The following is a 14675-nucleotide window of genomic DNA, read 5'->3' as shown; positions in this document are numbered from 1 at the left end:
AATTGTTAAAAACAGTTAGAGAAATTAGAGTTGATTTGAAAATCTGCTTTTCTTTATTGGCGTAGACACCGCTTACGCGGTCAAAGCCGAGTTCACAATAGCGCGCCAGTCGTTCTTCCTTTTTGCAGGTTGGCGCCAATTGAAGATTTCAAGTGTAGCAAGGTCCTTCACCACTTGGTCTTTCCAACGGTCTTCCTTTTCCTCTGTTTCCCCCTGCGAGCACTGCGTCGAATACTCTCAGACAGCGAAGACGCTGTCTCTTAATTGGCTGAACTAGGTCAATGTCGTTGTACAGCTCATTGTTCCATCGACTGCGGTATTCGCCGTTGGCAATGCGCAAAGAACTATAAATTGTGCGCAGAAGCTTTCTGATAAGATCCAATCATTTTGTTGACGGTGGGATTTAATCTTTCAGACAATACGCATGATAAAACCTTATATGCCGTGTTGAGGCGTCTTATCCCAATGTAGTTGGCGCAGATTCTGGGGTCTCCCTTTGGACAGAGCACGGGCATGCTTTAGTCCGAAAAGAAGCTGATAAATGCTCCTTATTAGTTCTTTCCCGTATTTCAAAATACTATTACAATTTTTAAGTACTCTCCCAAACCATATGAATATATGGAAATGGAGGTTATTGTTAACTTTCTTACCTAGTTTTATCAATATATAATATGAATGTTAAAGTTAGTATACAATTTAGAAGTTTTCAACCTTTTGAGTTTGGAGAAACATATGAACTGTTATTGACCATTTGTTTCACACCAAATGAAGGAGGCGTTGCTGAGACCTGAAAATGTTCGCGTTTTAATTCCATCAAAGAAGTCAAACTTTTCAATAAAGTGGTGAGTTGCCGGATTGCAAAACTAAGGTTGCCGAACCCGATGTATAAACGACAACCTACGTAAAACGATGGTGTAGTTTCTGTCTGAATTTTCACTGATTATGTTAACTCCAAGTTACAAATTCTTTTTCTTTTTCCAAACACGAATATTTAGCTCTTTTTAGCTGAACCTCTCTTCTGCTTACAAGCTTCGGCTATTGCTGTAAAAAAAAAAATAAATTAAAAGTGTACCATGGTACTTTGATTACATATTCCTCACCTTATAACTGTCAAAAAAAAATTCCATTTGAAGAAACTTTAAGGCATTTTGGCACAGATCCAAAGTAGAAAATATAATTTTAAATGAAAGTTATTGAGTCATCCCACTGTTCATGAACATGTCTGACAGTTTAGTCCAATTTTTGCTGATAATCCCATAAACTAACTTGACATAACTTGAAGAAGATACGTCAGGCGAACAAGATTCATCGCTTACGGTTTGTAGGCATTTGAATTATGGAACTATTATTTTCCTTCGAAAATATTAATTGGATTTATAATATGTGCTCAGATCGAAAAGATTGCAGGAAATGTCTAGAGAAAGGCACCAGAGAAACAATGGAGTATCTCTTTTGCACTTGTTCCACTTTGGCAAGACATCGCTGTAAGCATCTGGGATTCCCACGGTATGATACAATGGAAGAGGTATCGAGAGTGAGGCCACAGAGTCTTTGAAATTCGCGTCAAGCGCAGGTATTCTAAAGGATGATTTCTGCTGATGAACCTATCAACTGAACTCCATCTGCTATCGAAAAGAACCAAACATAATTATATTATTATTGTAAGCGGATTTCCTCGAGTCTGACGTCTAAGGCTGTGGAACTCAAATCCTTGCAATATAATAATACCAAATAAAGGCGAAGTATATTTTTGAAGCGATTATATTTAGTTTGAGTCCGAGCTCGCTGATTGATATCCATATTATGCTTATGATTATTATCATGAACACACACAAATAAACTCGCTCATATTTGCTAAATACGCCAGATTACACAAGTAAATAAACAAAGTACTCTAATGGGATTTCTCATACAATAATTAGAACAAGTGCATGTGCGAGTGAAGTGTGTATGTATGTGCTGTGTATGGTAAGCACAGCATATTTACATTTCAGACCCCCAAACGCCCATCCATTAGGAGGAATTTGGCTTAACAATTAAAACAATTTCCCAAGATAATTTTCTTCATTATCTCTAATTGTCTTTGCACTAATTGGAGATGTTTTGGTTTATTGGGTGGGTGCTGACTGCTGACTGCCGACTGCCGGCGCACACTTCCGCAGACTCGCTTGGGCACCAATGTGCGGTGGAAGCACGCGAGTTCGGCGTGATCTTAATGGTGCTCATATATTTTTCGCTGCTTGTCATTTTTTGGTTCGTTTTTTGTTTTTCGCCTTTGTTATTATTTTTGTTTTTGCCGCACGTTTATGGTGTTTTCCAAATTGTTTTTCAATTTCCAATTTCCTAGTTCTGCCGACTTGTGTGTTCGTCTGTGTGTCTGTCTACGAGTATAACGCAAGCAAAATATATTTTTTTATTTTTGTATAATTATACAACAGCTCGTCTTGTTGTTGTTTTTGTGCTTTGATATTTGTAGATCTGTAGTAAAATCTTTGGAAATGCGTCAGCGTTGGCGAAGCACAAACTGACGCATAGCGACGAGCGGAAATACGTGTGTGCGATGTGTTCGAAGGCGTTTAAGCGACAAGATCACTTGTAAGTTAATTACAGTTATTTGTATTTGCAAACACTTTGATCGATGCATTTTTCAACAAAATAATAACACACACATTTTTCGCATCCGCATTCCGTCGTTCCCTCCGTTTCGCGCTCTCAGAAATGGCCACATGATGACACATCGTAACAAAAAACCCTACGAATGCAAAGCTGAGGGCTGCGGCAAATCATACTGCGATGCACGTTCCCTGCGCCGTCACACCGAGAACCATCATTCGGGCATAATAACACCACAAAATCAAACTCTCTCGCCAACCTCCAGCACACCAAACGGACTTAGTCTTTCACCGGCCACAGCAAGCGGTAAGTAGAACAGCGCACCGAACATAAATGACCGAGCGCCTTATGTGGGTTTTCATGTTTTTGTAGGGGATGCCAGTTCACCGGACGGTGCCACATGCATACGCACTTACATCTCTACAGGTGGCAGTATTGTTGATGCGGCCACCGGAGTTGCGCTAACCGAAGAGCAAATAAAAGCCATCAATTTGCCCATTAAGACCGGTGTCACTCTGCTTTCGCCCACGTCAACGTCGTCTGCGTCGTCAGTGAGTGGTGTTTCGTTGCCCGCGTCGTCGCCTACAATTGCGCTCGCCGAGACGAGCATCGTGGACACCGGTGAGGGTTTGACTCGCGAACAATTGGATTTGATCAGTAAGATTATGCAACAGACGAAGCAAACGAGCGCACAGGTGACGGTCTCCTCACCCACCAGCGTTAATTCTTACAAAGTAGACACAAATCCATCTTCGTCTACACTTGGTGCGTCGGGTTCACATCATGCCGTGAGCGGTTCTTCGGGTCGACCGCGTACATGGAATATGCAACTAGTAAGTTTAAACAGTTGAAAGCACGATACAATTGCCAGCATGAGAAGGATAAGTTGAAATGATTAATTTCTGAAAGCAATTATATCGTCTCTGTACTTCTGAATTCAGAGTTGCCTATTTTAGTCATGGCCCACCCAGTGTTTATGAAATTAACCAAGTATTCTTTTAATATTTCCGAAAATCTCATCAAGTCATACGTTAACGACTTTCGGAAGAAATAGAAATAGTTCTTTGAGCCTCGAATTATTTGAGGTAGCTGTAGATTTCAGTCCACCGAGAAAAAATTATATAAGCTTGTATGTCTTGTATGACGACTTCGTAACACTTTTTCTATGATGAGCTCTCTTTTTATAAGGCCAAAATCCCTTAAAAGAGATTAGTTGAGCACAATAATTATTTCTTCATTTCAATTCCCGTACTTTTTCAGTTAAACACGCAAAATGTATCCATCGCCGTCGATGAGTCCAATTCCGATGCGACGTCCAGCACAGCAACATCGCCCATCGAAGCCAAAGAAGAGGAGGTGAATCAACAATTTGTGGCCGCCATTAATCCGCATCTCTTGAATATTGTCAAGATGGATCAGAAGCAAGTTGAATGCAATTTGTGTCATCGCAAGTTCAAGAATATACCAGCACTCAACGGACATATGCGGCTACATGGCGGCTATTTCAAAAAAGACCCCGAGACCAAAAAGACAGAAAAGAAAGAGCCCAGCGGTCCACCGCTGCAGACAGCCAGTATTGGCGTGCGTGCGCTGATCGAAGAGAAAATCATCAGTAAACGCAAAGATATGAACAAGGTGAGTAGAAAAGTGTTGGTTTTTGCTTTTCCAACAATTACGTTTATGTTTTTGCGTATGACAGGGTGCCTTCGTAGTTCCTGCACCACCCAGTAGCGTATCCAGCACTTCCACAATCCGACGATCGATTAGCGATCTAGAAAGTTTCCTTAGTCCCAAATCACACAGCCATAATGGCAACATCAGCGGCGGTAATGGTGCCAACAGTAGTAACAACAATACGTCTAGTCAGAACTCGCCCACCGCCACCACAACGACTATGCTACCTGCCGCAACTACAATCAAAAACTTCAGTGGTGGTACATTGGGCTTGCAGCAAATCGGCATGTCGCAGGGTATCGAAATTTTCAGCACAAAGCAACAGAAGACAGTGGGTAATGTGGGCCATAGTTTGGGTATGGGCTTGAGTGCGGCTCTCCAAGCGAATAATGCAACGATGAATCCGTCAACGATGAAATCTGCAGCAACGACAAATACAACGACTACCAAGGGAACTTCGACCGATCCGAAAGACTCGACACTCATTGAGTTATTGAAGCGCGGCACGCGCATCGCCGTCACTGCCAAGAAGCCATTAAACAGTACAAACCCAATAACAAATATGGGAAGCAGTAGCAGTAATAACGGCAATGGCGGATCGCGTCAAATAATCACCAACAACAATCGCACTGTGATTATACCGTCCGACGTGCAAGTTCTACCCACCCGTATGGCCAAGTCGAGTGCTAACGTCCTGCGATCCTCTACTCCCGCCAGCTTAGCCCTGACCGACACGACGCCACTATCACTCACCATATCGCAGAGTGGTGACGGCGGCATGGGTGGTGATGTGTATACGGTCACTTATAGCAGTGACACATCGGGATTTTTCGATGATGCGGAGGTCTATAATGTCGCTGACACGGATATGTTGCTGCAGACGGTAGATTCAATGCAGTTACTCAACGATGACTCGCAACAATTGAAAAGCGAACATTCCGAACAATTTGGCTCTGTGACTGGCGTGGGGATCACGGAAGGCGATCACACCGACAATAGCGGTAATTGCATTCAAGCCGAATACTTGAAGTTAGAAGCCGACGGTAGTGTCAATGCTATGCCCACCACTTTACCCACTTTCCAACAATTTCATTCCAAGGAGTTAATCATGCAGAATAGTGCCCAGATACAGGCTGTGACTAGCATGCGTTCCAACGCGCATCAACTGGGCTCGTTATCCTCACCTATAAACTCGCCGCTCGCATATCCAACGCCACCCTCCAGTCATGAAAATATGACGCAATCATCGCCCTATGTCGATGATGGACACCAGTATTCCGAAGTGACAAACGCTTTCTTCAATGAGAAATGCAGTGCCGACTTCCTCACGCAGTCAGCAACCGAAGTGACTTTCTTCAAAAGCAATGACAATCAGCATGAGCTCACCGACACCGAGAAGATATTGAAGTTGAAGACCGTGTTGGAGGAGAGCGCTTTCGATGGTTCCATCAAGGTGGAGGATTTACTTAATGGTACGCAGGAGGATGACACGGAATGTGATCTACGGGACTTTGCTGAAAGCAATCTGGCATTTTTGGATGAGGATCAGGAGTTTCTGAATGACTCGCGAAATGCAACTTCGCCTTTACCAGAATCATTTTTCACCGGCAGTATAGGTACGGCCGAAGAAGTGAAAGAGGTATTGCGCGATGTGTTACCCGACGAAAATATCAATCTGAATTGCGAAGAGCAATCGGATGAAAATATTATTGATTTGTATTATTTGCCGGGTTTGGGCTTACAATCACAAATGATGCCTAATTCGGATGACCCGCTCTTATCCTCGTCTCCAAGAGATTTCGGTCAGCAGCGGGGACAAATTATACAAACAACGCAACAGGTCCAAGCTCAGCAGCAACAACAAAGTCAACAATCGCTATCACAATCACAGCAAATCCAGCACTCCACACAGCATTTGCTTTACGCCCAGCAAATGGAGCATCAAATGCAACAACAACAGCAGCAACAAACATCTACCGGCGGTGACTACGTTGGCAATCAATTGGCAATGGCAATGCAACAAACCGTGGCAGACGGCAATGATACACCCTCGACGCTACAGTACAATCTACAAAACCTACCGCAAGTACAAAACCAGCAACAATACATTGACGTGAACACACCGATTCAGCATGTGTCAACGCTTGATGGTGGCATACTGCATCAGCAGCTAGTCTTTACAGGTTCGACCGACAAGCAGGAGATACATATAACGGGACAACAAGGCGATATGGGTCTTCTGTCCGCCGGTAGCTCCATTAATACCGACACCAATATCTACTTCGCCAGCAACTCCAGTAATTCCAACAACTCAATGTCCGCTTTGCAACAAATCGGCAATCAGTCGAGTGCCTGTAATCTGCCCATCTCATCGTCTTCATGTCAACCACCAGCGGCTTCTACAGTTCTTTCCACACTGCAACCCCTCTCCAACCAAACAAATTCCATACTGAAGCGTCGTCTGCGGCCGCACAATTCCAGTGACTCCAGCAATTCACAAAGTTTCGCCAAATATCATCCGCTCTCACCGTATCGATCTAAGTTGCGCAAACCCTCGCGAACGCATTATACACCGGCGCCTATACTTAATCCCGATCGAAAAGGTGTCGGACTGTATTGCAGTGTGCGCAAGCAACTCAACACGGGTCTGCTTGGTTTCGATAGTTTTGACGATGATTTCGACGATCCGGTGGGCTTAGTGGACTTTTCAGATGAATCAAAGGTCAATCTGGGCTCGGCGTATCAAGCACAAGTACCGCCTTGCCGAGAACGCATTCACAGTGCGGGTAGCGATGCCGCAACCGATGGTGAGTTGTGTAAAACCAACTCTTGTTTCGACGTCGAGGAGCCTGTGAGTGCGGAGCAATTGTGGGACCCCACCGTACAAACAGACGAGAAGATTTTGATGCGCTACATTGACCTGAGCAAATCATCGGCTGTGCCGCTGGGCAGTCACACCGAAGAAGTAGCGCTGCACACACTGCTCAAAGCACAAGGAAATATGGCCGCGGCAGTACTAACTTTACTCCAAACACCATCGAATGCATTCCAGATGAAATGGTCCGCTACCGAATTGGAGGTGTTCTTAAAAGGACTGGAACGGCATGGCAAAGATTTTGGACGCATTTCGCTGGAGGTAAGTTCATGGAAGTGCTGCCTATTACTGCTACTATTAATTGACTTCCATTAAATTCCTTATTTAGTTGGGTTCAAAGACAACGGGCGAGTGTGTGCACATGTACTACTTCTGGAAGAAACTTTGTGTTGACTATAAAGTATCACATCTTAAAACGGAAACGCCACCTCCACCACCGGTGAACGATCCGAAACCGTATGTCTGCGAAGTGCCGGATTGCTCTGCGGTAAGTAAACCCCTGAGAGCACATAACTACATAACAGAAATGTCATTCTATAACCGCAAAGGCGAATTGACGGTTGTCTGCCGAAACTGTCGCTTAATGTATTCGGCAATTAACCATGTTTTTTCGCAGCTAAATTTAAGTACAAAATAAGTATTTCTATATGCAACAAACCTCATTTTGCATCATCAATTCACCGTTAATAGCAAATTAATATTATATCTCACTTTCCCTTCCATGAAAAATGCAAATTTACATTTATCGCGCTGCCGCTGTACCCATAGAGCTTTACCTCAAAAGCTGCCCTGCATGGTCACACTCGCATACATACTTACGGTAGAAATTCGAATAGCCATCATAACAACAATAACAATAATAATCACAACAATAATGCTACAAGCAACACTACTAATCAGAACAACGGTGCCACAACGGGCGGCTCGACAAGCGTCGTCCAGCAGACCAACGGCTGTGCGTCTCAGACACAATCTCAAGTGAGCGTCGGTGGTGCGAGTGCTTCCGGTGCATTACCCAAAGACGCTAGTCAAGGCGGCGTGCCCGGTGCCGTCAGCACCGCCAAGGACACCGACTTTCCCTGCAAGGTGTGCGGCAAGTAAGACTCCCCCTCCACTCTCACTATTTCTCACTCCGTTCTGTCATTTTGTATTCGTAAATTAAAACGTATTAACGTAAACGCTACCGTTACCGTTACCGTGAAATTATGCTACAAATGTTCCTCACACTCACATACCCACACACAAACATACTGTGGATTCATTCACACTTTCAGTATAATTTCTTCTATGATTTAAAAAATATCTTATGTTTTATAATTTTGTATAAATCGAAAAATAATAATATATTTAAAAACTAAAATATTCTCTACAAATTTATCGGCTACGCAGTCACTTTCATCTCTATTGGTATATAATATGTATATGGTTGTCACACTCTAGTTTCAATAGATGGTTCCCAAGAAATTTCAAATTTAATGGGGAATTTGTATTACCGTTCGAAAGAACATTCTTTGGCATTTATTTTTTGATGATTAGCTCTTTGAAATGTTGGCCGCGGCAACGTTTCGGATGGTCTATCCGTTGAGTTCAATTTTCGAAGAGTCGTTCCAGCATTTCAACTGGTAACTGGCGAATGACACGCGACATGTTTCGTTTAGCTCTACTATCCTTACAGGAAAAAGTCTAACGGTGTGATATCACACGATCTTGGTGGCCAACCAACCGGAATAAAACGTGAAATTATCTGCTCTCCGAAGTGTTCTCTCAATAAATCCTTTGATTGATGCGGTGTGTGGGAAATGGCGCCGTTTTGTTTAAAACAGATGCCGCAGAGATCACGAGCCTCAATTTCAGGCATCAAACAGTCGGCCGCCACTGACGGTTATGTTCTCACCGGCATCTTTTTTGAAAAAATATTGACCAATGATTCCACCGACCCATAAACCACACAGAACCGTTGCTTTTTATGGATAAAATGCCAGCTCTTGAATCCCTCAGGCTGCTCTTCGTCCCAAATGCGGCAATTTTGTTTATTTACATACCCATTGAGCCAGAAATAGGCCTCATCGCTGAACAAAATTTGGCTCGAAAACGTCGGATCTTCTTGGAACTTTTCAAGAGCCCATAGAGCGAAGCGATGTCGCTTAAGAAGGCCGAGCGGTTTCAGTTCTTGCACAATCTGTATTTTGTATGCTTTCAATTTAAGATAACGTCGTAAATTGAGCCAAATCGTTGCATACGCTAGGCCGTGTTACTGCGAACGAAGCCGAATCGATTATCGACTTCGGTACAACAGAAGTTAACGCTTTTTCTTGTTGTTTTTCTTTTGTTTTTTAATTTTGCCACCGGCAGTATTATGTTCTGGCCTGTGCAATTTATTGGCTTAACTTAAATTATTTTCTGCAATTGTTTATTTAAATCCCCGTTTGTAGTTTAACTCTCAGTTCAATACTTTATCTTACAAAAACATACCAATATTGCATACAAACATACATATATACATATATATTTAAGTGATTTATTTTAATGATATATAAGATAATAATAATTGTTGTTATTGTTGTTGTATTGTATTGTTCCATGTTTTAAAACGAAATAAAATGAAATATGAACTATAACAAAAAATACACCGAATGAATGACAACAAACGAATTTCCACAATAATTCAAAAAACTATATACTTATATAATATTTAATGAAACGACAATGAATCTACGTTTACATAAATTAACAAACGATAACATTGTGTATTACATAACCTGCACACCTCAACTAACCGTGAACTGCAATTAAAATGAAACTGAATAATTAAAAATACAAATTTTTAATATATAAAACTGAAATAAAAAACTATTTACCTACATATATATGAATCGCGCAGAGTCAAAAGTCACAAGTTGAATTGCGAGTTGTCGCTACTCCCCACCACCACGCTGTTGTATAACGACGCGCACGCGCAAGCGCGCCCATGTTGAAAGTGCTAGCTCGCTCACTGAAGCAGCAGCCGCCACTGCAACCGGCATGTGTCTTTCAGCGCCACACTCAGCCAAAGCGTAAAATTGTAAGTGGTGTTCAAATCATTGCTAAATAATTTACTCTTCATTTCCATTTTCAATAAACAATTAAAATTTCAATTCAAAGTTATGCAATTCATTTCAAACACCTCTCTCTCTCTCTCTCTCTCTCTGTCTGTCTCTCTCTCTCACACATGCCGATAACAAATATATATACTACTCCATTTGTAATTCCATTATCCCATTATTAACACATCCCCCCTCCAGCCAATAACACTCGTATGTTGTACGTTGTGAACACTTGTAAAGAAACCCTCTCCCGTCACCCAAAATCGTTTCGAATTGTTTGAATTTATACTATGTATATTAAGTACTTACACGCTGCGCTAGTCTTGCTCCTTTTATTTTTAAATCGTTGAGTTTTTAATTAAAATACCCCCATGCGTTTGTAAATAAACTCTTAGCTTAAATAAAAAATACTTTAAAAACTAATTAAAACTCACTTGCACTTGTAGAGACCATATGCATACCTAGGCTACCAACACAACCCTACTAAGTACCGTACATAAAAATTGAGTTCGTTTTTGAAACGAGTTTCATTGATTAAAGTTTTCATTTAAGACTCGAAGATTTCTTCGCCTGCCGTTTCGGTATACGCGGAATCGACTGCAGAGTCCTGTTCTGGTTTAAAAATATAATAAGTCTAGTAAAAAGAAATCCACTATTTTTTGCAGTAAATTTCTTTAGTACTTAGAATCTCGAATTGAGTGCGATCGCTATATGTTGTAGAAAAGACTTCGTTCTAAAAAAATCTAAAACGGTTTTGTGACTGATGGGCTCAGCACAGTTTAAGAATTCGTCAAAGATGTACACTAGCAAATGTATAGCTGCTGACGTACGTTGTAGATATTAATGTCATTGGCCTCTACAACCGCTCCGTTAGTTCTGCCTTCTCCAGACTGCATAAAGAAGCGAAATGAGTCTGGTAGTGAATGAGGGCGAGACGAACTGTCTCCTGTCATCAAACAAACAGTCGTCACAGTCGCTACTTGGCTCCCACGTCACAGTTGACAGTCATTACTTTTGGTAGTGAAAGAGGGCAAGACGAACAATCTTCTGTCATCAAACAAACAGTCGTCACAGTCCCTACTTGGCTCCCATGTCACTGTTGACAGGCATTACTTCGAAGTCGTAGTCGTCTATCTTGGAGCCAGCATTAACAGCAACAACAATGACAGCCTCTTGCCAACAGGTGGTACTTCGGACTGAGTAGGTAATTGAGAAGTAAAGTCGATGGAACGATGAGATATACTACGACATTGACATAGTTCAGTGTATCAAGAGGCAGACGCTACGCTGGCTAGGTCATGTCATCCAAATGGATGAAAACACTCAAGCTCTGAGAGTGTTCAACACAGTATCCGCTGGGGGAAGCAGAGGCAGAGAAAGATCTCCACTCCGTTGGAAAGACCTTAGACTACATTAGGAATGCCGCCAAGCAACGAAAAATTGGAACGAAACGTGCGCTGTTGTAAGTTCGGTTATAACCGCGTAAGCGGTGTCTATGGCAATGAAGAAGAAGAAGAACTCGTTTTGGTATTTGGTTTGAGTTTGCTATAATTAGCGGCTATTCATCTGGACTGTCAAAAATAGGACAGACTGAAGGAAGCCATTGGCTAGAAGCAGCCATTTTTGGTCAACAGCAGAGGAAATGTGTTCCATAAATACAAGACGAGATCACACATATCGAAAGTGATAGGAATCGTTCTCATAAAAGACGGGTCTAAGTAACTGGAACGGCCTCGGATTTTGTATCCGGTGACGGACTGTTAGCTCGGCAGAATTCTGCCTATACAACAACAACAACATTGCGACAGGAACTTGTTTGGGAGATTATTCTGCATCCAACTTATAGTCCAGATGTTGGCGAATGATTTTACTGGCAAAAAATTCACAGTTTCACAAAAAATCGACTGTCCAAGTATGCTTTTAACAGGGTCGAATATTTCTGTGAGAGTGGCATTATGAAGTGACCTTGAAGTTGACAACAAGTTCAATAACTTGTTATGCGGATTATTCTAAGTATGCAGAAATAATGTACTTCTTTCTACTAGACCTTATATATTTCGGGTTTCAAAGCGTGTGAAATTTTAATAACTTTTTAATTTCGTTGGTATCGCTCCTTTTTATATTTTTCATAACACCTCACATTACCGTAAAGAGGGGCGTTTTTTATGACTTCAGCTACAATACTCGCTGACAAGGCGCCCTTTTCTAAGCAAGCAAAAAGTTTGTATACAAATTTGCATGTTATGCGAATTCTGGAAAAGTTCTATTTCAATCTTAGTCTTATAGCTATTAGCTTATTCTAGTAACATGTCCTCGTATCAAGTGATATATACATACATACATATGCATATATGTGGTTATTCTCCAATTTATTATGTCTTTAGAGATTATATTAATTTTTTATATATGCGGCTTATCTAAAGCTCGTTTTAGCGGAAGCAAGAGCAATACTTCACTTAGACGGCAGAGGTTACCACAGTAAATTAGTTCAAAACATTGATATCATAATGAACACTGTTACCCCAGTAGAAAATATGTGATTGGTTGTACTGGATATATACGACTGCAACGACATCTATTGCCAAATACGAAAATACTTTTTCGACTACCCAATATGCCATGAAATATTAGCAACATTCTTTGAAGACCTTCTCCACCTTTTCCACGAAGGTAACATTCGTAGTCAGTTTCGTTTCAATTAATCAGTCATTAGTGACTTGACTTTACTGGTATTCTTTGAGTTCAGCGCTCAGTTAAACCCATCGTTTTAGGCTAGGCCCACTCACACATTGCGTCATATGTTTCTTAACCCAATTTATGCATTCGCTTTTTAAATATTTATTTTGCTGTATATTTTTTTTCATTTTGCAAACGGACGTATCTAAATAGTCCTAAAATCATTTTTTTTTATAATTTGAAGTTACTTTATTTAATTAAAGGTTCATTCCCAACCCATTGTTCACCCAATTCAAAATAAGCAATTTCTAACAAATTTACACAGATAAGTATCTGTTCAGCATATCGAATGCGTATTATACTCTCTGCACTCGCTTTCGAGAGCGGCGTTCCTATAAGCAAAACGAGCTGAAAATAACAAAACTAACAAAATAATTTTTACTCTTCTAACAACCGAATGCTTTCCGAATACTGTTAGTGCATGCTAAGTACGATATTTGTGAAACAATATATATATATATATATATATACATATGTAGATAGATATGTACATATGTAAATAGATAGAAATGTTTGGATATGCTATGTGTATCGCAATGTCTCGTCCTTATCACTCTCATCTACACATACTGTTATATAAATAAACATCCATTATTGTTTTATTTGTAGTTTGCAACCTGTAGTTCCTCATAGACATCTACCTTCATGCTCGTTGTTGCTTATGTTTCTCTGTTTTTGCTTCAACATCTAGCATATATGGTGCGTCCTCATCTCTAGAGCACTTTGCTACCACATTGCCTTTACCACCTTAGCTATGACTCAGCTTTGTGATGCCCAAGTACTCGTAACCTATTTTTCGTTTTTGTCTCTCTGTGTATAGTTGTGCTTGTTTTTTGCATTTATTGCGTGTCATCATTAAATCTAATGGTGTACTTTGCATTTCTCTTTTCTTTTTGACATTTCGTCTTGCACTCGCAGAGTTTTTAATAAAGTGAAGAGTAGAAGCGCACACATGAAGACGCATCGCGTGCAGGAGCAGCAGCAGCAGCAACAACAACACCAGCAGCAACAACAATCAGCCGCTGAAGCGTCCACCAGCAGTAGCAATACAGTTGCATCTGCGCAAAACCAACAGCAAAGCGTGAATCAAAGTCACCACCAACACCAGCAACAACAGCAATCGTCGATTGAGCAAAAATCCTGAATTTAGACCCCCTCAACCCAGTAGCGACCACCCAATACCTTGAAAGCACCAGCCCTACAACCCAATTACCCAAATATTGTATATGTATATGGTCACCAAGTGACCGACGCCGAATTGCAACGTGTACCCCACAACGCCGTATGTAGTATACCAAACTCACTACCGAAGTGCTAAAATGCAACCATGCAATGTAAACAGAAAAACAGAAAACATAGTGAGCACAACAAAAATACATGTGCAAGTAAATGACAAGTGAGCATACATTTGAGAATTTTGAAATTTGAAACTGACAATCGCAGAGTTATTGTATGTAACGTAATCTTAAAGTTAATTACAATTACAATTTAATTAAATACTTAATCATATTAAAGTCATTATCAAAAACAGTCTGCTAAAATAAATGTGTATCAACATTGTGCGTATATATATACATATATATCTAATATATATATATACATACAAATTCATTTTGTATGCAACGCAATGTAACTCTCTAAGAAGACTCTATTAGTAGATGAAAAATGTTGAAAACAAGAAGAAGAAGCAGCGC

General features: G+C 40.9%; 1 protein-coding gene across 3 annotated transcripts in view; it reads left to right on the top strand.

Moving 5' to 3' along the window:
• LOC120782494 (putative GPI-anchored protein pfl2) overlaps positions 1-14435 on the top strand; it is a 32239-nt gene extending 17804 nt beyond the window's left edge. Inside the window, exons 4-11 of one of the 3 annotated variants that reach the window (XM_040114795.1) lie at positions 2477-2595; positions 2717-2919; positions 2986-3446; positions 3874-4248; positions 4313-7423; positions 7491-7649; positions 7931-8259; positions 13900-14435. In XM_040114795.1, coding sequence (XP_039970729.1) covers positions 2477-2595; positions 2717-2919; positions 2986-3446; positions 3874-4248; positions 4313-7423; positions 7491-7649; positions 7931-8259; positions 13900-14125 — 4983 coding nt within the window. In that variant the 3' untranslated portion in view covers positions 14126-14435. Of the gene's footprint in view, positions 1-2476; positions 2596-2716; positions 2920-2985; positions 3447-3873; positions 4249-4312; positions 7424-7490; positions 7650-7930; positions 8260-10043; positions 10180-13899 lie in introns of those variants that run through there. The other 2 variants (XM_040114797.1, XM_040114798.1) reach the window with 2 other exon arrangements.
• Positions 14436-14675: the final 240 nt, after the last annotated feature.

This window comes from Bactrocera tryoni, chromosome 1, assembly GCF_016617805.1.
Source record: "Bactrocera tryoni isolate S06 chromosome 1, CSIRO_BtryS06_freeze2, whole genome shotgun sequence".
Lineage (NCBI taxonomy): Eukaryota > Metazoa > Arthropoda > Insecta > Diptera > Tephritidae > Bactrocera > Bactrocera tryoni.
The sequence above is the reverse complement of the archived record's forward strand: the minus strand, read 5'-3'. Positions and strand labels throughout refer to the sequence as shown.